Source organism: Pan troglodytes, chromosome 1 (genome assembly GCF_028858775.2).
Source record: "Pan troglodytes isolate AG18354 chromosome 1, NHGRI_mPanTro3-v2.0_pri, whole genome shotgun sequence".
Lineage (NCBI taxonomy): Eukaryota > Metazoa > Chordata > Mammalia > Primates > Hominidae > Pan > Pan troglodytes.
In genome coordinates, this window is record NC_072398.2 from 117,038,515 (window position 1) to 117,064,418 (window position 25,904).

Sequence of the window (25,904 nt, forward strand, 5' to 3'; positions counted from 1 at the left end):
ATAATAATAAAAGCTTAAAACATTGTATGTAAAAAAAATTCACTAGTCCAGAGTAATAGGCAAGAATATTTTAATTAAACAGATTTAAAACATAAACATTTTAATTTTAATAGACTAAAATTAATCTTGGATGAAAGTTAAAATTTGGGAAGGGAATATTCTTTTTCACAACAGAATGCCAGCAGAAACAAGTTCATAGTAAGGACTGAGATAGAAATTTCCAATGTACAAACATAAATATAATAACTGACACAGTCAGGGGTGATTAATTGATGATAAAATGCTCAGAGGAAGATTGTTAGAATACAGGGTATTTGTACTTTTTCAAACCACTATCCAAATTAATTATAAATCAGGTGTCTTTACAAGGGACAGATCTCCTAGATCCCTCCTTAACCAGGTAACCAGTCCTGATATCACAATAACGGTGATGGACAAACTGGATCTTCTCTGCCCGCAGATGGACTGAGGTTGGAAACTCACAGCATTGACTTTGCAGTGTTCCTGGCAAAACATTTAGGCTGAATTTAATCATAAGCAAATTTTCTGACAACTTCAGAATGAAGAAAATTGAGCCAGACAGCTGACGTCCTCTACAAACAAATCCATGTCACCACCATCAATGACAACAACAAAAAGATGAGGAGATACTTTGGGTTCAAAATGACTAAAGAAGTGAGCTACATTATCTTTTCAATCCTTTTGAACCCAAAATGTCTCTTCTCTTTTTGTTGTGTGATTTGTGGTGACATGGACTGTGTGAAGGAGACGGGTCAGTTGTCCTGCTCAGTGTTCTACATTCTGCAGTTGTCTGCTGATTACTTCCTATGAAACTCAGGCTAAGGGTTTTCAGCAAGAATATGGCATTGTTCATATTCTGCACTGGCAGAGTCCTGGGTGACATGCTGTCTCCTGCCAGCGGCTCCTGACTCCTGTTCTCTACAGGATGGAATTGAGAGGAGCAGGGCTAAGGCCTCTCAATGCTGTTTGTCCATCTGGGAATTGGTCTCCTTGGGTATTCATCTCAAGTGGAAATGGGATGAATTGTGGTTTCTCAAATCAAAGGAGCCTAGTGGTTTGCAATCATCAAGAGCATTCTGTGTCTAAAATTCAATCCTCAGTGAAGGACCCCTGCAGTGTTGTTTGGACTTAAACTTGCTTTGCTGTTGTAGTTTTTTTCATCGAGCGGAAAAGCTACTTTTTGTGACATCCTTTCCTCCTTTTCATCCTTCCAACAGTATTTGGAATCTGTAGGAGAGAGGAAAGAAAAAATGAAAAGAGCATCTATGTCAGGTCCTGCTGATGGCTGTGTCTGGAGGGATTGCTAAGTGGTGATAGCCCAGGGGCAAACTGAGCTCCTGTTGGGAGGATGAGCTGAAGCCTGAGTCTCCGGCTGGCTGAAGAGACAAGCACCATCCACAAGTGAGAAGAAAACATCCCTGAACTTCCAGTCAGCCTGGAGTGCAGATATAGGGACCTGCCTATGCCCAACCAGCATCCGATGACATCAGCCCCTTTCTTCCTGATCCCCTTTGTCCAGAGCAGTGTGATGGCTTTTCACACCTCCCAGGGAGGATGTGCTCAGCATCAACCATGCACACTCAGAAGCAGAGGGCTGTAGAAGGAGAGGGCCCTTTGCAAAGAAAACCAGCCCCTTATAACTCCATGTCCCAGTCTTTTGGGAAGGAGAAGGAGAGTAGATTATTGGAAGAACCCTGGATGTGAGAAGCACCAGGGGCCGCAGACAATACCCACAAATAGGGAAGAGAAAAGCAGTGGGAGAAGGAGCTGTCATCATAGAGGAATAAGGAGTGAGGGCCGCTAAGAGCCATAGATGTGATTACCTTCCTGCTCTAAGCTTGCAGGCCAGGGAATCTGCATGCCAGTCTCCACTTGCTGAATGGCAGTTTTCTTTTGATCATTTTCGGTTTTAGGACACTTGAGGCATGAATGTGGCCAATGACTTGATGCCCATGTGTGTTGTCAGCTGAACCTTCAAGAGCATCACCTTCCAGCTGGGGAGGGTTCTTCATTGCAAGGGAAGGCTCTAAACCCAGCTCTGAAAATAAAACCACAGACAATGGGATCCACTGGCATTGATGATCTTACTGTGACTCTCCTTCTACCCAAAGAACATCAAGTAAGGAAGAGTGGCATCCGAAGGGTGAGGGGAAACCAATGGAGTCACTTTGATATTTTCTTTTCTGTTGATCTTTCTCACATTACCCAGCAATGACAAGATTGCCAGGAAGCAAAGACACTCCCAATCCACAAAAATATTCAAAAAACGTAGGATTAAGAAACACAAATAGGTTACAGGTAGATAAAGCAAGGAAATCACACTGTATATAGACTGTACTTTTGGGAGGGAAGAGATTATAAAAATCAAGCAAAATCAAAGTTAAAGCAGAGCTGAGCTCAAACAGGAGATGGGGTGGCAGGGCTTGGCAGGGCAGCAGCCCATGGGACACAGAGGTGAGATCAGACAGAGGTGACAGCAGCTGATGAAAGAAAAGAACCAAGGAGACTAAATCTGGAGAATTTACAAAACTTGCACCATTATGTGATCTACTGCATGTATATACACCCTATATAGCATACACACCAAATATGCTTAATATATGTGACAAATACCATAAATGCATATATCTATATATATTAATCTAATGAAAAAATATTGTACAGGGATTTGGCAGATATTGAATGTAACAGTATAATCACTATTCTCATCCATAAACATTGGAAAAAATAGAAATATGAGAATATTGAGAAGAAAAAGTGTGGTGAGAAAGAAATGACCACTTGGAAAGCCAGGAGAAAATCACCAGGTGAAGGAACATAAAACAAAAGGCATTCATTCTGTCCTCTTACCTGGAGCCTGGTTCATGCTCTAGACTCCAGGGAAAATGAGCAAGAGAGGGTGTGTCTGAGCCAGTGGGGTGAGTCTTGGCTGGGGGTGTGGGAATCCATGGAGAAACAAAAGAGATTCCAGTGGGAAGAAATCAGTTTAAATACTTGAAGTTACCATGGCACATGTCAGGGACTACGCATCCCCTGACACTTACTGAGCGTCTTCCATGTGTCCTCTCCATGGACCCAGATGGTGCTCGTTATCTCACGTGACCCTCCCTCCTCCTGAGGACATGGGTCTCTTTATTCCTCAGCTGAGGGCATTGCCTGACAGATGAGCACCAGGAAGCCCCAGGGGCTCCTGGAGGAGATATTGAGTGGGACAGAGAGTAAGGATGAACACGACCTAGGGTTTTAAAGAAATCTGAGCAGAAGTGGATCCCTGGGAGAAGGAAACTGAGGATGTGGCCGTTGGATGTGAGTGGAGATGATGAACTAAATGGAGTTTCATAAAAGAGACTGACTTGTACACTTTCCAAGTGAAAGCTGCCCTTTTATTTCAAAAACAATAGAAAAAGCAGAAGAAGCTGGATATGTCAGGAGACTGACTTGTGGGCCCAGGATTTACACTTTTACTGAATGTGCCTAATAGGTTACTGTTGAAAGTGTCTGATAAGGGAAAATTGGCCTCATGAGGGATGGAGAAGGAGAGGAAGCAAACTGGCAAAGGAGACTTTCTGAGAAAGGAAAGGAAGAGGGGTTCCTAGAAAGCAGAGATCCGAACAATTGCTCTACCTCAGATGAAATAATGCATATGAAGTAACTTTCTAAGTGTGAATTTGCCAGAAAGAGAAAAGGATTTGATATTATCTATTCATAGGTTTATTGAGCAATTGTTATTGAATCTGGCCCTCTGGAAATTATCATAATTAATACTCTAATGATGGCAGGTAGATACTATTTTTGAGGTATCTCATATGAGGGAACTGAGATGTAAATAGCAAAAAGACAAAAACCTTGGCCAAAGTGAACAACCAGAAAGTGGCAAAGCCAGGACCGGAGAGCAAATTTGATCCTAAGTCCCAGGCACTTGCTCACCAGCATCGTGGATTTCAGCTTGACTCTGAGGGAGCCTGAAGAGGCCCCATTGTCTCCTCTACCCACAGTACCATGACCACCAACACCCAGATTAGAGCTTTCTGGTCCCCCTTTCCTTCCCTACCTTGGAAAGGCCATTGGTTCCCAGGATCAGCGTTGGCTGTGAAGCTGCAGATGGTGGAGGAAACGCCCTTTCTGGTTAAGCCATAGCCACAGTCAAACCCTTGATCCAGCTGTAGTCGCAAAGAATTGGGCACCAGGGTGCTTGGCTGCAGCTGTGCCTGTGAAGCTTGCACCTCTGACAGGTGATGGCTGATGACTCCACTCCAAGGCTCGTGGGGATAAGCTTCCTGGGTGGGAGCTGAAAGAGAAGGGGCTTCAGTAGAAACAACCTCAGTTTTCCATTTGTTAAGCATGCCCAGAACACCTATCCTCGATGTGCCTGCCTCTCAGTAAAGCCAGCCAGTGAACCAGGACACACAGACAGACATCATGTAAATGTAGGCATGGTCACCTTTCCTGTCTGTGCCTGGGGATGCTGAGATGGCAGGTGCCCAGGCTGGGTGTCCCTGAAGTGAAATACCCCTGCTTCAGCCCAGAGGGCTTTGGATTGGCTAACAAGGTCATGCCAATTATTCTGTCATTATTGATCTCTTTCCAGTGGCCTAGAGGGAAACTTCTAGAGAGCCCTCAGAGCATAGGAGAGGAGGAGTTATTTTTCTCCACACATAGGGGTATAAGAACAGGGCAAGAGTTAGAGCTGCCAGGCTTTGGGAAAGAACCATGGAAAAGGGGGCTGGGATCCTGTAGCCCAAACACTAAATGAGGAAAACTTTTCAGGGTTCTGGAACATTTTGAATTTCACATTGCCTATAATGGTTTTACCACCTGCCCACACATATACATCTTATTGCCATATAGTGGGTGTCCGCAGCCATGAGCAATGTTGTAGAGGGACCAGTCCCTTCGTGGACACTTAGGGGCCACAGGTATTACCGATCAGCATGTGTTGTTCTGTAGGGAGACAACACCGAGCACAATCCTCATCTTACCCACTCCTCCAGTGGGGTCCGGGCAGCACCCCCTCATAAAAATTATTGCTATTTCCACAGGAAGAGAAAATCACACTCTCAGAAAGTGGACTAAGGAAAGACTTCCAGTGGACTCATGCCAGTCCAGATCAGTCTCAGAAGAGGGACGGGGCCCGCAGGGCCTGATCCACGTTGCTGCAGGGCTCCTCTCTCTCCTCCCCTCTGCACATCCTCATTCTCACCAAGGTTTCTCTAAGTTTTCTTAAAAATGCCTTCCGTGTATCTATTCTCCTTTGTCTTCCTGAGAGGACAGTGATCACTGATGCCTGGCTTCATACACCCCACCAACTGCTTTCTCTGATTCTGCCATCTCCACACTAGCAATTATACCACTAGCAATTTATCACCCAAAAGCCCTGTTCTTTCCACGTTCCTACTCTGCTTCTGAAAACTCTCTCTCCACTGCCCACTGCATGACTCTCCCTGCTCACCCTGCCTTTGTTCTCCTTCTGTCTTCTGACCCATGATCCCATCCAGCATCACCTCCCACCACTCCCTCATACAGATTCTCCCCTGGAGTCAGGCTGGCTGTTCCCTGGCCCAGCCCTGCACAGGGTGCCTTCCAGCTTCTGGATCTTTGTCCAGGAGCACTTCTCTTGGCTTGGTGTGGCCTCCTTAGTTACTCAGGGTACAGTTTATTGATCATTAACCATCAGTCACTTAGGACACTCTAAGATTTTAAGATCGTTCATACTGGGCAAATGAGAAAAACATCCTGAAATAATAAATCTCATTGGTGAAGACTGGGCAAACAAACACAGGTCTCTCTTTCTGATCCTCTGCACTTGCTATTTAGAATCAATGTCTAGGTATGTTTTTAATTATCACTACTTGACTTTGTCATGTCATTTTATCCCTCTTTTCTAGACTACTGAGTCTTATTAAACTTACACTTTGAATATTTTTGCATTTGCAGGAGAAAAGGGAAAACATTTTCTCAAACTTCTAAAGTACTGTAGTATTGTTAGTTGGGCAGGTGGGAAAAAGTGCTCAATAGTAGATCAAGTGATAATTTAGGTTGTATTCTCCTTGGTTCTACCAAGCTTTCCTCTGTAGGGAGAGGATGGATGGAGCAGATCACCTGTGAAACCACAGCTGGGGTGAGGGCTGTGCACTGTGCACACTATTCACATGTTATTGTCGTGAACCCACACACAGGATACATCCTTGTGTAATTTGAAGGGTGCATTCATTCATCTCAGCCCATCTGCATGGATGATTGTGGCCTCATCAGGCCATGTTTCATGATGCCCTGGCACAACCGGCCCATATCAGAGGCATCTCACTTCTGAGGCATGTGTCTGACCATTTCCCTTCCTTCTTGTAGGAGCCTTGTCCTGGCTGGGCTGTTCCTGAGACAGAGCCCTGCAGCTTTACGGGGACTCAAGGATGGCCAAGTTGAGAGTAGAAACCCTGGGGACAGGGGCTGGGGATAGACTAAGACCTTTCATCCCCTCTGTGATTTTCCAGGGAGAGCCTCATGGAGCTGTAGGTCCCCCTGGAGGGACTGGAGGAGCCACTAGCTCTGCTCACAGACAAAGTGCACAGAGGTATTCCTCCTTGGGGAATCTGTGCCAGGGGCTGCAGGAGTTGTTTCTACCAGGCTAGCAACTTTTCTGTTTCAACTTGAAATTATTCCAAATTAATTTCCACAAAAGAAAAAAGGGTGAGCACCCATGTTGGCTCAGCCCTGACAGATTCCCCTGCCAACAGAGAAATGACAGCGACTGTGCTCTGGAGTCAGGTTGATATGGGGCTTATGTTCCCACCGCGACTAGTCAAGACATCCTGGGCAAGTGAGTGGAACTTTCTGAGCCTTGGTGTCCTCAGCTCTAACATGGAGACACCACCACCCACTTGGAAGTGTCCCTGGAGCACTGAATGAGTTACAGCAAGGACAGAGCTTGCTTAGCAAGGTGCCTGGCATACAGCAGATGCAAAGTCAACGTGTATTTTATTTCTGTTTCATGAATCGCTGTGATCCTAAGAAAGCCTTTGCTTCTTTGAAACTCAGGGAGGAATGGAAAACAGGAAAGGGGATGGTCCCAACATGAAAGACACTTACCAAAATAGGATAGAGGCCAACATTTTTGTTGCTGGTTTCTTTTCTTTTTCTCTCTTTCTTCTTTTTTTTTTTTCTTTTTTTGAGACAAGGTCTCTTTGTTGCTCAGGCTGGAGTGTGGTGGTACAATCACAGCTCACTGCAGCCTCAGCTTCCCAGGCTCAGATGATCCTTCCACCTCAGCCCCCCGAGTAGCTGGGACTACAGGTGTGTGTCACCATGCCCTGCTAATATTTGTAGAGACAGGGTTTTGCCATGTTGCCCACACTGGTCTCAAACTCCTGAGCACAAGGAAGCCACCTGCCTCGACCTCTCAAAGTACTAGAATTACGGAAGTGAGTCACTGCACCTGGCATTGTTGCTAATTTCATTATAACATATTCATATATTTTGGGGGACATCACAGAGTTACTTGCTCTTACTAGAAGATAATTTGATAGGTAAAACCCCCAATAATCAGGCCAGGCACGGTGGCTCATGCTTGTAATCCCAGCACTTTGGGAGGCCGAGGCAGGCGGGTCCCCTGAGGTCAGGAGTTCGAGACCAGCCTGACCAACATGGTGAAGTCCCATTTCTACTACAAAGGCAAAATTAGGCTGGGTGCGGTGGCTCATGCCTGTAATCCCAGCACTTTGGGAGGCCAAGGCAGGTGGATCACCTGAGGTAAGGACTTCGAGACCAGCCTGGCCAACATGGTGAAACCCCATCTCTACTAAAAATACAAATATCAGCCAGACACGATCATGGGCGCCTGTAATCCCAGCTACTTGGGAGGTTCATTAACGAGAATCACTTGAACCCGGGAGGCGGACATTGCAGTGAGCAGAGATCGCGCCACTGCATTCCTGCCTGGGCAACAAGAGGGAGACTCCATCTCAAAAGCCAAAAATTAGCTGGGTGTGGTGGCGAGCACCTGTAATCCCAGCTACTCAGGAGGCTGAGGCACAAGAATTGCTTGAACCTGGGAGGCGGAGGTTGCAGTCAGCTGATATCAAAGCATTGCACTCCAGCCTGGGTGACAGAGTGACTGCGTCTCAAAAAAAAAACCAAAAAAAAAAAAAACAAAACAAAAAACAAAAAACTCCCAACAATCCACATGACATTCCCAGAAGAAAAGTAAAAAAAAAAAAAAAAAAAGAAATAGAATGAGCAAGAAGAAATGAACATTGGATTGTTTTTCCTCTGCACATCCTGTGAAACTGCTATCTCAAGGGGCACTTGCTCAGAGGAAGGGTTTTCTGGAGATCATGGGGATGGGAACCAGTCTGGTTTGTTCATCATTTAGGCCAACACCTCATGAGGTATATGAGTTGTCAACGGTTTCTGTGAGAATATAGCACTGAAACCAACACATGGTTGAAACTACAATCCCACACATGTAAAAATCTACTAGAGCTCTACAGAGGATGCAAGCCGTGGCCTTGCATGGAGGAAGGGACACTAGACTGCTTCAGAGGAGGGAAGCCACCTCAGATGAAGTAGACAACAGTCCCCAACCTTTTTGGCACCAGGGACCGGTTTCATTGAAGACAATTTTCCACAGACCAGGGTAGGGGGGCTGGTTTTGGGATGATTCAAGCACATTACATTATTGTGCACTTTATTTCTATTATTATCACATTGTAACACATAATGAAACAATTATACAACTCACCATAATATACAATTATTGGGATCCCTGAGCTTGTTTTCCTGCAACTAGTTGGTCCCATCTGAAGGTGATGGGAGACACTGACAGATTGTCAGGCATTAGATTCTCATATGGAGCATACAACCTGGATTCCTCACATGCACAATTCACAATAGGGTTCAAGTTCCTATGAGAATCCAATGCTGCTGATGATCTGACAGGAGGCGGAGCTCAGGCAGTAATGCTCGTCCACTGCTCACCTCCTGTGCATCACGGACCAACCCAGGTCCATGGCCCCGGGAGTTGGGGGCCCCTAAACTAGAGAATCTAGCTTGGGACACAGAAATCATGAAACAGGCCTCCAAAATAGTTGAGCAAGACTGCAAGCACATGTGGGTGGCCAGAAAATAGATAAGGGCACTGCTCAGGGCATGCGGTTAGCAACATAATTTCAGAAAAGACAGATGCCCTATCTTAAAGAATGACAGCATCTGATCTTCAGCAAACCTGACCAAAACAAGCAACGGCAAAAGGAGTCCCTATTTCATAAATGGTGCTGGGACAACTGGTTAGCCATATCCAGAAAACTGAAACTGGACCTCTTCCTTACGTCTTACACAAAAATTAACTCAAGATGGATTAAAGACTTAAATGTAAAACCTAAAACCATAAAAACCCTAAAAAGTAAACCTAGGCAATATAATTCAGGACATAGCCATGGGCAAATACTTCATGACTAAAACACCAAAAGCAACTGCAACAAAAGCCAAAATCAACAAATGGAATCTAATTAAACAAAAGAGCTTCCCCACAGCAAAAGAAACTATCATCAGAGTAAACAGGCAACCTACAGAATGGGAGAAAATTTTTTTAATCTACCCATCTGACAAAGGTCTAATGTCCAGAATCTACAAGGAATTTCAATTTACAAGAAGAAACAAACAACCCCATCAAAAAGTGGGCAAAGGATATGAACAGACATTTCTCAAAAGAATACATTTACATGGCCTACAAACATATGAAAAAAAGCTCATCATCACTGGTTATTAGAGAAATGCAAATCAAAACCACAATGAGATACCATCTCACACCAGCTAGAATGGATATCATTAAAAAGTCAGGAAACAATAGGTGCTGGCGACGCTGTGGAGAAATAGGAACGCTTTTACACTGTTGCTGGGAGTGTAAATTAGTTCAACCATTGTGGAAGACAGTGTGGCAATTCCTCAAAGACCTAGAACCAGAAATACCACTTGACCCAGCAATCCCATTACGGGTATATACCCAAAGGATTATAAATCATTCTACTATAATGACACATGCACATGTATGTTTATTGCAGCACTACTTACAATAGCAAAGACTTGGAATGAACCCATATGCCCATCAGTGATACACTGGATAAAGAAAATGTGGCACATATACACCATGGGTTACTATGCAGCCATAAAAAACAATGAGATCATGTCCTTTGCAGGGTGAATGACATGGATGAATCTGGAAACCACCATTCTGGGTAAACTAACACATGAACAGAAAACCAAACACTGCATGTTCTCACCCCTCGATGGGAGTTAAACAGTGAGAACACATGGACACTGAGAGGGGAACAACACACACCAGGGTCTGTCGAGGGTTGGGGGGAAAGGGGAGGGAGACAATTGGGAGAAATACCTAATGCATGCGGGGCTTAAAACCTAGATGATGGGTTGATAGGTACAGCAAACCACCATGGCACATCTATAGCTATGTCACAAACCTGAACATTCTGCACATGTATCCTGGACCTTAAAGTAAAATAAAATAAAATAATAAAATAAAAAAAGAAGGATCGTTATACAAATTTCTCCAGGTGAGCTACAGTTGTCAAGATTTTGCAATGACCCCTCACCATTCCTCTCTCTGTCCTGTTTGGATACCCACAGCCTGCTCTTGTGAGAAGATGCCAGGTGACAGATGAGTCACTTGGGACAAGAGAAGAGGATGTTCCACCTTGTGGATGTCTGTGCTTAAAACTAGATCCAAGAGCCAGATTCAAAACAAGCTCAGTATATAGGGCCTGCCTACAGAGATGACCTGTCTCAGCTGCACAAGTTGCAGAAAGCAAAACAGAAGGAGGCTGCCTAGGAGAACAGTGGGGCTTTGTGACCTTCAAGCTGGAGTACTCACAGGCTATATCCAGAGCACAGCAGGCAAGCTGATCCTCCAATGAGTACAAGGTGCCACTAGCAGCCTGGTGGCAGTCATACAGGTCATGGGGAACTGAAGGAGTCAAGTAAACTTCATCCAAGGAGTTCTCTGGGACCTCCTGCTCCACCTCTAGCAGCTCCCGTCTCAGCCTGGTGGGTAAAGACAACACAAGATAAACACCAGAGAGAAACAAAACCACTGCACCCAGCTGGTTCTATAGGAAGGCCCACAGGAGGGGCCGGAGGAAGCAAAAGACAGTCCCCTCAGAGAGATACAATGATGCTTCCCTGTCTCGGCAGGAGACAGAGAGCAGCAGGTGCTCAGTGCACTGGGCAGACAATGAGCTGAGGAGGAAAGAGATGCAACGATCCCTGTGTGAAACTGCCATGACACAGTGCATTCAGCACTTTTGCATATATTTTGTTGAAATTAGCATCAGTGGCCAAATGAATACAGGCTCTTAAGTCTTCACAGACAGTTAGTGCATTCTCAACATCCCTTGCTCTCAATATTGTAGCAGGATGTGAGTAATTTTCACTCACTTTCCTGCTATCAAATACTTGCAAACATGGTATTGTCAAAGAGGGAGATATCAGATATGCACCTCACCTTCACTTTAAGCAAAAAGGACAGAAAAGAGGACTGCAGAAAATGTCTGTGACTTATCAGTTCAACAGAGTCAACTGAATGCAGATTAGTACAATTGGCAGGGATTAATAAGGAGAAAATACAAATACAGGTATACAATGAACAGAGTCAACATTATGAACATGGCTATTTTATGGTTGGCTGGACAGATGAAACAGGTATATTCAGCACACTCTCTGATTTTCCCTGCATGTGGAGTCTCCAGGTGTCAACACTGAATGAACTGTCCATGATTCCTCAGAGTTACCCGGGGCATGGTGGGTCTTGGTCTACTAGCTCCTCTTGATCCTTTCTAATTTCTCCAAATAAATTCAGACAGGAACAGAGACATTAAGCAGGTTCCCCTACACACACAAACAATCCACTGTGCAATCCTAACATAGGAGCATCAGTTTCCTCAGTGGGAGAACAGAACACTGTGAGAGAAATATTCCAGGAGGCCTGAGGTCCTGTCATGAGAGAGGTGCCCTGGGTTTCTTCCCTGAGCCTAGGGGTGAAATCTCCCTGTTCTGGTAGATCATCATCCCAATATCATCACTCCTGATTTCATGCAAACAGTTATGCGATATTTTTTACACCAATTCAAAGCAAATATCCCAACTGCTTTCTAGTGGAAAACTGCAATATCTAGCCTTCTCTCATTAAATACCCACATTGTTCATGGTCGCGAGGATGTTAGACACTGAAATTAGAATGGAGGGGGGAATCAACAGACTCTTGAATCAAAATGAATCTTTGGTGCTACAAAGAAACATTGGCTATTCATGGGATCTAGGAGTGACAAGGCCCAGTCTTGCTTCTGCAAACATAACAAAAGGTAACGGACTGCTCAGCTAAGACAGGCCAGCATCGAAGACACAGAGAATGAGGCTTGGTTCATTAAAATCTGGGTATTATCTTTAACAGAAATGTAGTCAAAGATGCGACTGGCCTTGGGCAGGCACAGAACCTGAAGGAAAATGGTTGGGAAAAGAAACTTGTAAGGATCACAATAGCTGGCAAGACAAAGTTTATTCAGATTAAGAGGCCTGACAGACACCTGTTGGGCATGAGATGCATACATTGGTGTGAATTTTTCACACCTGCCTGAGGTATAGCATCCTAACAATTGGTCCAGGATGCCACAGGAATGGCCTGAGACGAGGAAGACGCCAAAGCTCATGGACCCATCTTACATCTGTGTTTCAGCCTCGACTCCAGAGTGATGCAAACCTACATGTATATCTAGGTCCAGCCCGCAGTGATGACAACTCTCAGCCCAGCCAGGGGTGGGAGGCCCAAGGCTTCTGGGGTCCACCTGGGACTTATATCACCTTCACAACGGAGTACTCACTGTCTATGTCAAAAGCCACACAGGCTTGCTGTTCCTCTAATGAATGCAGGGCACTCCTCATATCAGACTGGTAGGAGCCAGTCAGATTAGGAAGGATTGGAAGAGTGGAGTCAGCTTCATCCCATGCCTCCTGAGGGACTTCATGCTCCTCCACCTCTGGCAGTTCCCTATTGAGCCTGTTGGGGTAAGAAGGTCTAAAAATTAATCCATGGAAAATCAGGTGCCACAGAATTCTAGCTGAATTTGGTGGAAGGCTTGAGACAGTGGTTGCAGAAATCAGAGGTGGGAATCTATTTAAAAGGAGGAAAAGTATCCTCTAATTTGTGGGATCAAGTGTGGCTTCCAAAGGGTTGTGGGGCTGTGCTCAGGGAACTGGCCAGATTATAAGGTGATAGGGAGGGAGAAAGGAAGCCCTCTACTATCACCCTCATGTCACACAGTATGGAGAGATTACTAAAGCAGTGGCTTCAGTGGTTTTGCATAAAATGAGTTGAGGTTGATATGCAATAGCCACATGAGTATAGCATTAGAGGAATTTTAGACTCCAAAACCTTTTGCCTTCAGGCAGGCCTCTTATTCTCAATATAGTGAAAGGCTATGATTTTTTTAAAGTTCTTTTCCTATTGCCAAAGTCCTAAAGCATGATAAGGAGAAACAAGCCAAAATCGAGTCTGCATCACACTGGTTGTGGCCCTGCACCCGAGAGAGAAGGGACAATTGCAGGGACTCCCTAGTCAGGTGTGCTGACCTAAGTAACCAACTGCAGGTTATTAAATGTAAGAAGGAGGAAGTAATTGGAACCTATGCAGGTACCACCATGAAAACAGACAGCCTTATAACTAGGGATAATTTGTGACTAGCTGAAAGGATCGATAGATATATATAGCACTTTCTGTTTTACCTAGATCTGGAGTCTCCAGCTGTCAACAGTGAATGAACAGTCTACAGTATCTGAGACTTACCTGGGGCACAGTAGTTCTTGGTCTTCCATCTTCTTTTGGTCATTTAGATTTTCTACAAATAAATTCAGACAGGGCTGTCACATTAAGCTAATTCCCCTGCACACATGTCCAATTCAATGTCCAGTCCTATCACAGAGACATCTAACTTTCCAATGTGAGAACAGGATACTGCGAGAGACATATTTCAAGAGGCATAATGTCGTGTCTTGAGAAAACTGGCTTGTTGGCTTTCCTGAGCCATGGGGCAAAATCTCCCTGTGCTAGTAGGCCGTCATCCCAACATCCTCCATTCTGACTCTGGCCAAACAGTGAAGTAATCCTTTTCCCCACAGACTCTAGGTAAATAGTTAAACTGCAGTGTAGGAGAGAGACTGTAATATTCCGCTTTCTTCACCAAATACTCAGGTTTCGATGATTTAGAACAGGGGCCCCCAATCCCCGGGCCACAGACCAGTACTCATACATGGCCTGTCAGGAACCGGGCCTTACAGAAGGAGATGGGCAGCAGAAGTTACAGCCTGTGTTGCTGAGCTCCGGCAAATCAACCTGTGTCTGTGAGTTATCCCACACGCAATGACAGGTCTTAGTCCAGCCAGGGGTGCGAGGTGCAAGGATTACAAAGTCTACTTGGGGCACCAATTGGAGATTTATCATGTTCACAATGGAGTACTCACGGTCTACAAGAGCCAAGCTGACTTGCTTTTCTTCAAAAGAGTACAAGGTTCTCCTATAAGGCTGGCAGGAATGAGTCAGGTCAGGAAGAACAGAAGCAATCAAATAACATCCATCCAGTAACTCCTGGGGGACTTCATGCTTGTCCACCCTCAGCGATTCCCTGCTGACCCTGCAGCATAGGAAAGACTAAAGATTAATCCAAAGAGTTTCTGAGCTCTAGCTGGATTTCATGTGAGGCATGAAGGAGTGATCACAGAAAGCAAATGGTCAACCCATTAAAGAGTTAAATATTCTCCTCTTCTTGGTGGGTCACAGTGTGGTTGCCATGGGGTAGGTGAGCAATACAGAGAGAAGGAAAGAGAGAGATGAGAGAGAGAGAACCATCAGGTACTCTGTGAATTGGCCAGATTATGATTTTCTGAGGAAGGAGACTGAGTGTTTCTGTATTGTACAGTCATGACTTACTGATTATCATGTCCCGTAACAGTGGCTTCATTTTTTTTCTTAAATGATATTGAATTTTATATGTAGTGGCCAAGTAAACACAGATTTTGAGGCATTATAATATCTCCAAAATCTCATGTCATCAAGTCCCCTTTCTCTCAACATTGTGGCATGGTATAATAATCATTTTTCCATCAAGTTTTCTTGCTATGAGATACTCACCACTGTGCTAACACAAAACCAGCAGAAAGCAGACATGCATCTCAGGGTGGTTGAAACCATAAGAAGAACATTTCTGCTTGCAGGAAATCTCTGTGACTGATTAGTTGTTCACAAGCTTGACTGGTTTTGTGTACTGAACTTCAGAAGTTAATAAGAAATGGCAAAAAATACAGGTATCACAATGAAAACATAAAACTTTGTTCAAAAGGATCCTTTCTGGTTGGCTGAAGGCATTAATTACATATATTCAGGACTTTCTGGTTTTCTGTGGGTATGAGTCCTACAGCTATCACCCCTGAATTGACAGTTCCTGATTTTTCTCAATTACCTGGAAGCAATTGTTTCTTGTCTTTTCACCTCTTCAAGATCATGTTGCTTTTCTGCAAATAAATAAGAGAAAACCTGTCACATGAACTTGATCCCATTCATACATGCACAAACTTGTGTCCAAACCTACACAGCGGCATAAATATACTCAGTGTAATAACAGCCTATTGTGAGAGGAACTTTCCAGGAGACCTCAGCATGAGCCTTGTGAGAAGTCACTAGGTTTACTTTCCTGAGCCATGGAGCAAATCTCCTTAACATAACAGGTCATCATCACAATCCTTTCTGTCCTGAGCCACAGCAAACTGTTAAACACATCCTTTTTACTAACAGATTCTGGGGATCCACTTCAATGCTTTCTAGGAGGCTTACTGCAGTATTCAGCATGTTTCCTTCTGATAAGTTACTGTTGGTGGTTTTGTAGAATTCACATTTAGATGGATAGATTAAATCAAAAGAATCTCTCATGCTGTGCAGAAACACTGGCCTTTCATCTGGTAAGGAGTTCCAGGGCCCAGCCTTCTTTCACAGAAACATAGAGAGTCCAGTAGTGGTGTTCATGTTCTGGTACTCAGAGACTTCTTAGCTAAGACAAGCCAACTAAAAAGAGAGAGTGTCTAACCTGAGAGAAGGGAACAAGGGTAATGACATCTCCAGGAATATAGAAAAGGCTGCCAATGGCCTTGGACAGCATGGAAACTCAGACTGGTTGGGAGGGAAAAGTAGAAGATCCCATGTGAGATGACAGATTCAATCTAAATTGGGAGGACTGACGGATAAATCCTGCACCCAGGTTGCGGGGGAGCGTGTGAATTTGTCGGGTCAACCTTGGATTTGCTAGTGGGGCAAAGATGAAAGACGACATGTGATTTTGGGCTAGGATTGAACAACTCTCTGACTCATGGGATGCCTTCTTCAAACTCAATCCTAGAGCCTGGTTCTAACCAGTATATGAGTATAGGGTCCTCCTGAAGGTACGGCTTCTGTCTTTCTAGACAGGTTGTGGGGTGCAAAGAATAGGAAGCCTACCTGGGAAGCCAAGTGGGGTTTCTTCCCCTTTGGAATTGGAGTGTTCGCTGGCTACATCCAGAGCAGAGCAAACTTTCTGTTCATCCAGTGCCAAGAAAGTGCCTTCACAAGGTTGGTAAGATTGGGACATATCATGGTGACTACAAGAAGTCAAAACACTTTCCTCCGGGGAGTCCTGCAGGACTTCCTTCTCTTCAGACTCCTGCAGATTCCTGATGAGCCAGACAGGAGAGGAGTGACAAGAGGGATTATACACCACAGCATCTCAGGTGATTTCATGGGACACATAAGGGAGTGGTCACAGAAAGCAAAGCGGTAGTGTCCTCCAAGAGAGAAAAACAAATCCTTCTAAATGTGGGGTGGAGTATGACTGCCCTGGGGACAGAGCAAACATGAGCAGCAGGTGCTCAGTGTGGTTGCCACAAATGAGCTGCTGCAGGAGGACCCAGACTCCCCCTGTAAACTGCGATCACAACTTGCAGCACAGAGAACTGACACAGGGCTTCGCTTCCCATGCCTAAATGTGCTGATGTTTACATGCAGCACCCAAGCAAACACAGCACTTCAGGCATTTCAGATACACAGATCTTGTCTTTTCAAAGCACATTTTTAAAGTATTTTGACATAAATTATCATTTCCTTGTTTTGTAATGAAATACTTGCCAACATGCTGACATCAAACACGTAGAAAGCATGCATGCATCTCACTCTGGATTAACCACACAGGACAGAACAGGTGACATCACTGAGTTTGGTGAGTTCACCTGGCTCAACGGATTGCATGTTCCTATGCAATGCAAGAGGGGGAATAAGAAATTGAAACCTGGCTGAGCACTGTGGCTCACGCCTGTAATCCCAGCACTTTGGGAGGTCGAGGCAGGCAGATCACGGGGTCAGGAGATCGAGATCATCCTGGCTAACATGGTGAAGCCCTGTCTCCACTAAAAATACAAAAAAAAAAAAAAAAAATTAGCTGGGTATGGTGGCGGGTGACTGTAGTCCCAGCTACTCGGGAGTCTGAGGCAGGAGAATGGCGTGAACCCAGGAGGCAGAGCTGGCAGTGAGCCGAGATCACGCCACTGCACTCCAGCCTGGGTGACAGAGCGAGACTCTGTCTCAAAAACTAACAAACAAACAAACAAAAAAACAAAGAAATAGAAACCTACTCAAGTACCACAATCTAGAGGACAGCATTGTTAAAACAAATAATTTGCAGTTGAATGAATGGATGAGGCAGTTCTTTTCATCACTTTCTATTTTTCCCTGGATCTGCAGTCTCCATGTGTCACTATTGAACTAACAGCCCACAAATCCACAGAGTTACCTGGGGAGCACTGGCGCTTTCCCTTCCTCTTCCTCATCATCATTTTGATTCTCTGTAAACAAATTCAAAAGAGTAGGTCACATTAAGCAAATCACGCTTCACACAAGACCAAATCAGTGTCCAGTCATAGCACAAGGACATAAATATTCTCAGTGTAAGAATGTGATATTCTGACAGGAACATTCTAATGTGCCCTAGATTAAGTCTTGACAGAAGTAGATGAGCCTGCTTTTCAGATCCATGGGACAAAATCTCCCTCATCTGGTAGATCTTAATCTTATATCCTCTGCCCTAAGTCAGCACAAACAATTAAAACATTTTCCCTAAGATCTTCAAAAATTGCCCTAACAACTTTCCATAAGTGTTTCTGCAATACTGATTTCTCTCTTCATATATCATGGTCAATGAACAGTTAGAGAAATTTACATAGAAAACTGAACTGATGGATGAATTCTAACAACTTTTCTTAAAAAAGAATCTGTGGGGCCGGCAGGGTGGCTCACACTTCTAACCCCAGCACTTTGGGAGGCCAAGGCGGGCAGATCACTTGATGTCAGGAGTCCAAGATCAGCCTGGCCAACATGGTGAAACCCCACCTCTACCAAAAATGCAAAAATTAGCCAGGCGTGGTGGTGCACACTGGAAATACCAGCTACTTGGGAGGCTGAGAATCACTTGAACCCTAGAGGTGAAAGTTGTAGTGAGCTGAGATCACACCACTGCACACCAGCCTGGTTGACAGAGCGAGACTCCATCATGAAAAAAAAAAAAAAGGAAAAAAGAAAGAAAAGAAATCTGTGGTGCTACACAGAAACAGTGGGCCACCCATGGGGTGAAGAACTCAGGACCCAGCCTTGCTTTATGGAAACTTATAAGCAAGATAAGGGTACAAGTGTTGATGTCCTGGTTTCAGTTGACTGTGTAGCTAAGATAAGCTGGCTTAAAGGAGATCCAGACTGGAGATGAGGAGAATGAAACCAGGGAAACAACATCTTCAAATAAATGGACGAGGCTGTCAGTGGTCTTAGACAGGCAGAGAAACTCCATGGACATTGTTCACAGACACAAATTACACCATTGCAGCTGACAAGAGCCATAGGAACCGAGCTAGGAGGCCTGACAGATACCTCCTGTATTCCTCCTGTACACAGGTAGCTATGGCTTTGTCACACCTGCCTCTGTTCCAATAATCTGATACTAGGGCCAGGATGACAAAGGCATGACATGGGCCAAGGAGGACAGGAAAGCTCTCTCACCCACTAGTATCTGTGTTTAATATTCCATCCTAGTTTCTCTTTCTCTCTCTCCTCTTTCACTTCTCTCTCTCTCTCTCTCTCTCTTTCTTTTAGACACAGGGTCTTGCTCTGTCGCCTAGGCGAGAGTATAGCAGTACAATCACGGCTCACTGCAGCCTCTACCTCCTGGGCTCAGACGATTCTTCCACCTAAGCCTCTTGAATAGTTGGGACTATAGGCATGCAGCACCACGCCTGGCTAATTTTTTGTATTTATTGTAAAGATGGGATTCACCATATTGTCCAGGCTGGTCTTGAACTCCTGATCTCAAGTGATCCACCCACCTGGGCCTCCCAAAGTGCTGTGATTATACCTGTGTCACCACACCTAGCTCCATCCTAGTTTCTGACTCAAACCAATATGTGTGTATACAGCCCATCCTCAGAATTGATCTTCCATAGCCTAGACAGAGGTATGAGACACAAGGAAAATAGAGGTTACCTGGGAGAATGTTTAAAGCATCCTGCCATTCATCGTGAGAGGATTCACTGTCTACAACCAGAGTTGAGTTGACTTTGTCTTCCTCAAATGTGATTTTGGTGTTTTTGTGAGGCTGGTTGGAGTCACAAGGGCCGTGGCTATTTGAACAAGTGACGGCACATTCCTCCAGTGAGTCCTCAGGGACTTCACTTTCTTCAGCCTTCTGTGCCTCCCTGATGAGCAAGGTGGGACAGAGATGACAGAAGATTAAACACAGAGGGATTGGACCCCAGGGAGTCCTAGCTGGTTTTGACAGGAGGCACAAGAGAGTGGTTCCAGAAAGCAAACAGGAAGCTCCCTTTAAGAGGGAACATGCAATCCTCTTCCCTTTGCAACAGAGCATGGCTGCCATGGGAGACAAAGAGGAAGAGAGGAGCTGGTGTTCATTGCACTGGACAGATAGGAACTGAGGAGGATGAAGACTCAGCTATCCCTGTACGGTACAGACATGACACTCTGCACACACAGAGAAACACAAGAGCTGCCACACCCTGTTTCTAAGCTGAGTTGAATTTCACATACTGAGGCCAAGGAAATGCAGGCTTTGGACCCATTATAGACTCCAGACATGGTGTGCCTTCTAGGCCTTTTTATTTTAACACTGACATAAAATGTAAATTTTTTTGTCTAGGTACTTTTCTTGGTGTTTAAATTTGTTTGATACTTCCTAATTCCTTTGTTTGTTGCTGCTTTGCTATTTATCTTACCCAACAAGAACCTAAAGACAACCATGGAGAAAGCAGCTTTGCACCTCCTCCTGGTTTCCACAACAGGGGAGAACACATCTTCTCTGTGTGTGCAGGAAATCCCTAGGGCTGGTGAGTTCATCTAGGGTCATGCTTACAGGCACCATGGAGACAATGGACAAGCATGTTAACAGGGCTATTTCCTTGCTGGGCGAGCACATGAAATCAGTGCACTCTGCGGCTTTCTTTATCCTGCATCTGGAATCTGTGACTACCTTCACCTCCCTTGTGTTCTTGCTGAGACATTTTCCATATTTTACCACCCATTACCCGCTCCTGATTATTCAGTCTTACCTAGGGACAAGTGATTCCTGTACTTTATCAAGCTCCTCGGCTTTATCATTTTCATCCTCATTTTCATCATTTTCTGCAAATACAGAAGTGTTCATTCAGATATTTCCCACTTCACACTCTGCAAGCACAGTCAGCCCAGTGTGCACAGCGACATGAACATCTATGTATGGGTCAGCATTGTACTGAAAGCCCTCATGTTTTATCTTTAACAAAATGCCCTGGGGTGGTTTCCTGATCCATCTGGAAATGCATTTCTCATCTGGAGGGCCACCATCAAGATATGGCCAAACACTCAAAAGACCTTTTGCTCCCCCGTCACTGGAGGCTTGTGCAGTCTCTCTCTGGACTTGGGCAGCTGTCTCCCCCTTCCTGCCACAGATCTTATTCCCAGGCACAGGCTTGCTGTCCTGTCACAGTTCGCATTTAGAAGCTATCTATTTCTCTTAGAAGAAGACATATAAACTTGTCCCACAGTACTCTACACATCAGGGGACTTCAATGGCCCTCCATGTGGCTTCTGCTGTGTTATTCAGGGACATTCTCTGCATGGGGAGTGCTCCAGTCTGAAGCACTTTCTACCACCAAATGCCACCACATCAAGTGCCTTCTCCAACACCACACGGCAAGGGGCTCTATCTCATTTTGAAAAGCAGTCATAAGTGTTCTGGCATTTGAATGCTAGAGACACTTGCAAGAGACAATATGTCTGCCTTTGCAGATTGAGAGACAGAAACCCAGGAAAGATAAATCAATCACTCACCAACAGTTACTAAGAACATTGCTGAAGACATAGCCTGGGAAACTTCATTCTTAGTCCAGAGCTCTTTTCACAGCCTCCTTCCTGTCCTTTTAAACTAAATAGATGCTGCCTCTTGCTCCAAAGACCACCTCCATCAAGGAAGGAGGGACATTTGCAATACTGTGACCTCCAATCCCACAGATTTCCCATCTCTGCTCTTACCCAGGAAGTCCTGGTCATGTCATGGCCACATATGTTTAGTGGAAAAAAACGCCACTGATACAACTGTCATTGTGGAGGTGTGGAGGTGTGGAGGTATGGAGTCTCTCATAAGCCTGGGGTTTTGGGTCATCAGGGCCTATGGCCACCTTACCTGGGCTGAGCTTGTGGACAAGGTGCCGTGCTAGTCTACACCCCTCAGCCAGCTGTTCTCGGAGGTGCTGACCCTGGGACTTGTCCGGCTCATCCAGAGTGAGGAGGGCCTGGAGATGCTGATTCAATAAGTGGGAGGCATCTCTCCCTTCCCGTAACTTCTCCCTTAACTGGATCAGCTCTCGTTCCTGAGAGTGAACCAGGACTTTATATTGCCTAAAGTGAGATAGTAGAGAAAATTTAACACGGAAAGGGATGAGTGATCAGTTCTAATATTGCAATAGAGATTTCTGATGCAATGTCCTCAAGGAGACCTCCAAGAAGAAGGTCAGCACACGTTTAAAGATATGTCTGTGGCCAAGAGAAAGAATAAAAATTGGTTTACAGGCTTCCTCTATATCAGAGAGGGCTCCTGTAAGATCCTCGATGATGTTCCAGTCATCTTTCTCTTCTGTAAACAAAAGTAGGTGTCTTCCTAATTCAGTTACAAAAAGACAACCTTTCACTTCCTCACTCTGGCCATGGACATTTCCATGTGAAAATACACATAGTGCATCTTGTGGCCACTAGATACAAAGCCATGTACAGAAATGAGGCCAGGTGCAGATGGGGCGACTTGAAAAGACAAAAGAAGAAAAGAATGACAGGGTTGAGAGGCAACATTGATTGAGTGGAAGAATGAGAAGCCTCAGTCAGTCTGGAGGTGATTCTGACTAAGGGTAAGTGGGGTGGTTATGGACACCATTTTGAGTATACTGAATGCTGCTGGGTGGTTCCCACTCCTTTGCTTAATTTTGTGTTATGCAAATTTCACCTCAACAATTACTTGTTTGAAAAAGAGAAAACAAGGCTCTGAGAAACAACTGCAACCCATAACTTATTATTGTCCTTGTACTCTGTTTGATAAATATTTGTGTGTCGTGAGCCTGCCATGGCAATTCCTGCCATTCCCCTGGCCCAGCTTAGCTCTTACTTCTCCCGGCCAAGCTGCTGTACTTCAGAGATTTACAAACCTGCCCACCTGCCTGTCCCACGGGGCCCCCTCACCTGAGCTCCTCAGCTTGCTTGAGCTGCTCTGCAAGCTTCTCCTCCTTGAACTGCAGCTCTTCCCTCAGCATAGATTTTATGAGGTCTTTGCACTTCTCATACTCTGAGAAAAGACAGATGAACCTGCCTCAGTGGAAGGCTGGACATGCTGCTGTGGTCACTGCCTACAGGGCAGGAGCCAGGCCCATCCCAAGGACAAAACTGTCCCCAGTACCAGGGTCTAGATGGGGATTTCCACATCTTTACTCTTCAGTCTCCCGATTTTCTGGTGTCTGTTCCTCCAAAATTTAGAGATGAAGAAAGAGAACCTCAAGGGCACATCAAGGAAGTTGACAAGATGATTCAACCACAACGAAGTGGAGTCAGAATTCACAGCCCCTGAGATCTGACTCTGAATGCGGGGCCACTTCCCAAGCCTTGCAACCTCTCCTCTAAAACACTGTACTGGGGCATGAGGTAGTGATTTCCCGCACAGGTGGGAAGGCCCCTAGGACTATAGGACTGATGGTTTCCCTTTTACTGGGAATTTCAAGGACAAACATGTCAAAGGTTTTAACAATCTTTGATTTTTAAATCTTATCTTTGGATATGATTTTAAGAATCATATCTGAGGCATAAAGCATGAGACATAAGACCATAAGGCCATGAAGGAAATATGCCCAAATTCCAATAAAGTTTGTGTTAATTTAGAAACAGTAGAATGAAGAACTAAAAGATAGTGTTTACTCTGTGCCAATAACTGTTCTAGGAGATTGACAAGACATAGCTCATGTAATTCACTGCAGCAATTTACAGAGGTAGGTATCATTGTAGTACCCTCTGAACAGATGAGGAAACTGAGGAAAAAACAAGACAAACAACTTGGATGGAGCCCAGGAGACAGGCCCAGGGTCCCTGCTCTGTACACTGCACTGCTACCTCCACACATTCTTGGGTGCGATCTTTCTTCCTCTTTAGGAACAAGAGCCTGGGCCCCAGGAAGCAGGACTGCCCTCTCACCAGGGTACTGTCTGCTTTCTTTTTCTTTCTTTCTTTTTTTTTGTCAAGTCTTGCCCTGTCCCCAAGGCTGTAGTGCAATGGTGTGATCTTCGCTCACTGCAACTTCTGCCTCCCGGGTTCAAAGGATTCTCCTGCCTCAGCCTCCCAAGTAGCTAGGATTACAGGCACCCGCCACTACGCCCAGCTAGTTTTTATATTTTTAGTAGAGACGGGGTTTCACTATTTTGGCCAGGCTGGTCTCAAACTCCTGACCTCGTGAACAGCCCGCCTTGGCCTCTCAAAGTTCTGCGATTACAGGAGTGAGCCACCGCACATGGCCCCTACTCCCAGCTCTCGATGCTGTCACTTATAGATACCACAGGATCTATTAGGAGCAGAGTCTCTTGAAGCTCCTCAGAGCAGGTACTGGGTACTAACACCATGTTTCCCCCAGGGTCCCTAGAACAGAACTTTGCCTATTGGGCCTCAACAGAAGCTTGAAATGAATAAAAGTTCACTAGTCCCAGACATTTAGAACAACAGAATATATGTTATTTGTCTGCAGGATCTTATCTGGTACAGAGAGGATTCTTGAAAACATGATTGAGCCTCTTGGAGAAAACAGGTCTTTCTGTGCCTGTGTCAGAAATCAATAACTGGGATTTTAACTCTAGTCCTACACCCACCTGACTGCAAACATGGAAATTTGCTAAATACCTTGCTACCTCTGTCTTCCAAATTAAACAAAATGTTAAAATACCCATTTCTATTTTCCTAGAAGTATGGGAAGGATGAAATTACTTTTGATGGAGAGAGCATTTAGTTTCTCAGAGAGAAGACAGGACATCATTCATCACTTTCATGATGGTGAGCCTATAGATCTTACTATATTTGTTCTGCTGGTTGGCCAGGAAGCCGGCCACTTGATTTACAAGAAATTTCTGCTTCATGTTTCTGAACTGTTGTTTGTTCTCTGCCAGCTGGGGGAGCAATTTCTCATTGATTTCTAGAATGTTCATCTCTGCTTTCTCACTGGACCAGGGGGAGGCAGATACCACCATGCTGACGTTTGTGGCAGAAGAGGTGGAGTCAGGGACTGGGGAGAAGAAACGCAAACACATGATGGGTTAAAAACTGGTGAAATCGAATAGGTTTAATCAGGACTGAGGAAGGTCAGTAACTGAAATTCTTAACTTACTGTTGAGAAAAACGTGATCACTCCCCACAGCACTTTAAGATCCTTCACCACAAAAACAAGGTTCAAGGTGCCTGAGCTCAGAGCTGAAGGCACTGCCTGAGCTCAGAGCTGAAGGCACTGCCTGTAGCTCAGACTCTGACAAGAGTGAGGTAGATTGTGGCCAGCGTGCCAGGTAACGGTCTGCAGTTGCAATAACAGAATTAGAAGGTGGGGGTGTCGTGGAATCTTAGGAGCCCTGCATTCGAATTGCCCAGGCTTTGCTGAAACACAGGCACCCTGGTCTCACTTGAGGGTCACCACCAATGGGGATCATTCCTTCAGCATTCACTCTCAGTATTCGTGTACCCTTGTGACAATGCCACAGACCCGTGTCTTTCCCAATACATCTAAGCATATTCCTCACTGTTTATCTCTTGTCTGTACAACATCATCAACCAGAAACAGTTTCCCAACAGGTTATATTTTCTTAATGGTAGTCATGAAGTCACCCCACCTGCTCTCAGTTAAAACAGAGCTTAAGCCTTTTCCACAGGTATAAGATATCAAACTTTTAGCCTGCCCTGATATCCTCTGGGTCTTCTGCAGTTTTTTCTGTATCCACTAGAAAGTGAATGAATAATTCATTTTTTAAAAATGTTTTCTTTCCTGTCTCAGTATTCTTCTTGCTGCCTCCCATGGTTATGTTGATTTCTTTTTTCTTACTGGGGCACCATCTTGGGCTTTCATTATGCTCTAGACCAGTTTGACATCCCTACGTCCAAAGCTTTTCCTCTATGTGGGTTGATTTGTTTTTTAATGTCTCTGAGCACTACATTTTATACTTCTCACTTATGAATGTCATTCTAGTGCCACAAGACCTCTTTTCAAGAT

At 44.8% G+C, this 25,904-nt stretch overlaps 1 protein-coding gene across 1 annotated transcript; it reads right to left on the reverse strand.

Moving 5' to 3' along the window:
• Positions 1–55: 55 nt before the first annotated feature.
• Positions 56–24,897, reverse strand: LOC134810591 (neuroblastoma breakpoint family member 4-like). The gene is made up of 14 exons (XM_063815793.1): positions 24,723–24,897; positions 22,859–22,961; positions 21,808–22,027; positions 20,701–20,756; positions 19,622–19,833; positions 17,886–17,937; positions 16,562–16,701; positions 15,534–15,585; positions 14,539–14,708; positions 11,817–11,868; positions 10,901–11,070; positions 4,073–4,309; positions 1,845–2,059; positions 56–1,248 (listed from the first exon to the last, which is right to left on the reverse strand). Exons 1-13 carry the CDS (start codon positions 24,895–24,897, stop codon positions 1,854–1,856), a joined length of 1,845 nt encoding a protein of 614 aa, XP_063671863.1. The 3' UTR covers positions 56–1,248; positions 1,845–1,853.
• Between the last annotated feature and the right edge of the window lie 1,007 nt (positions 24,898–25,904).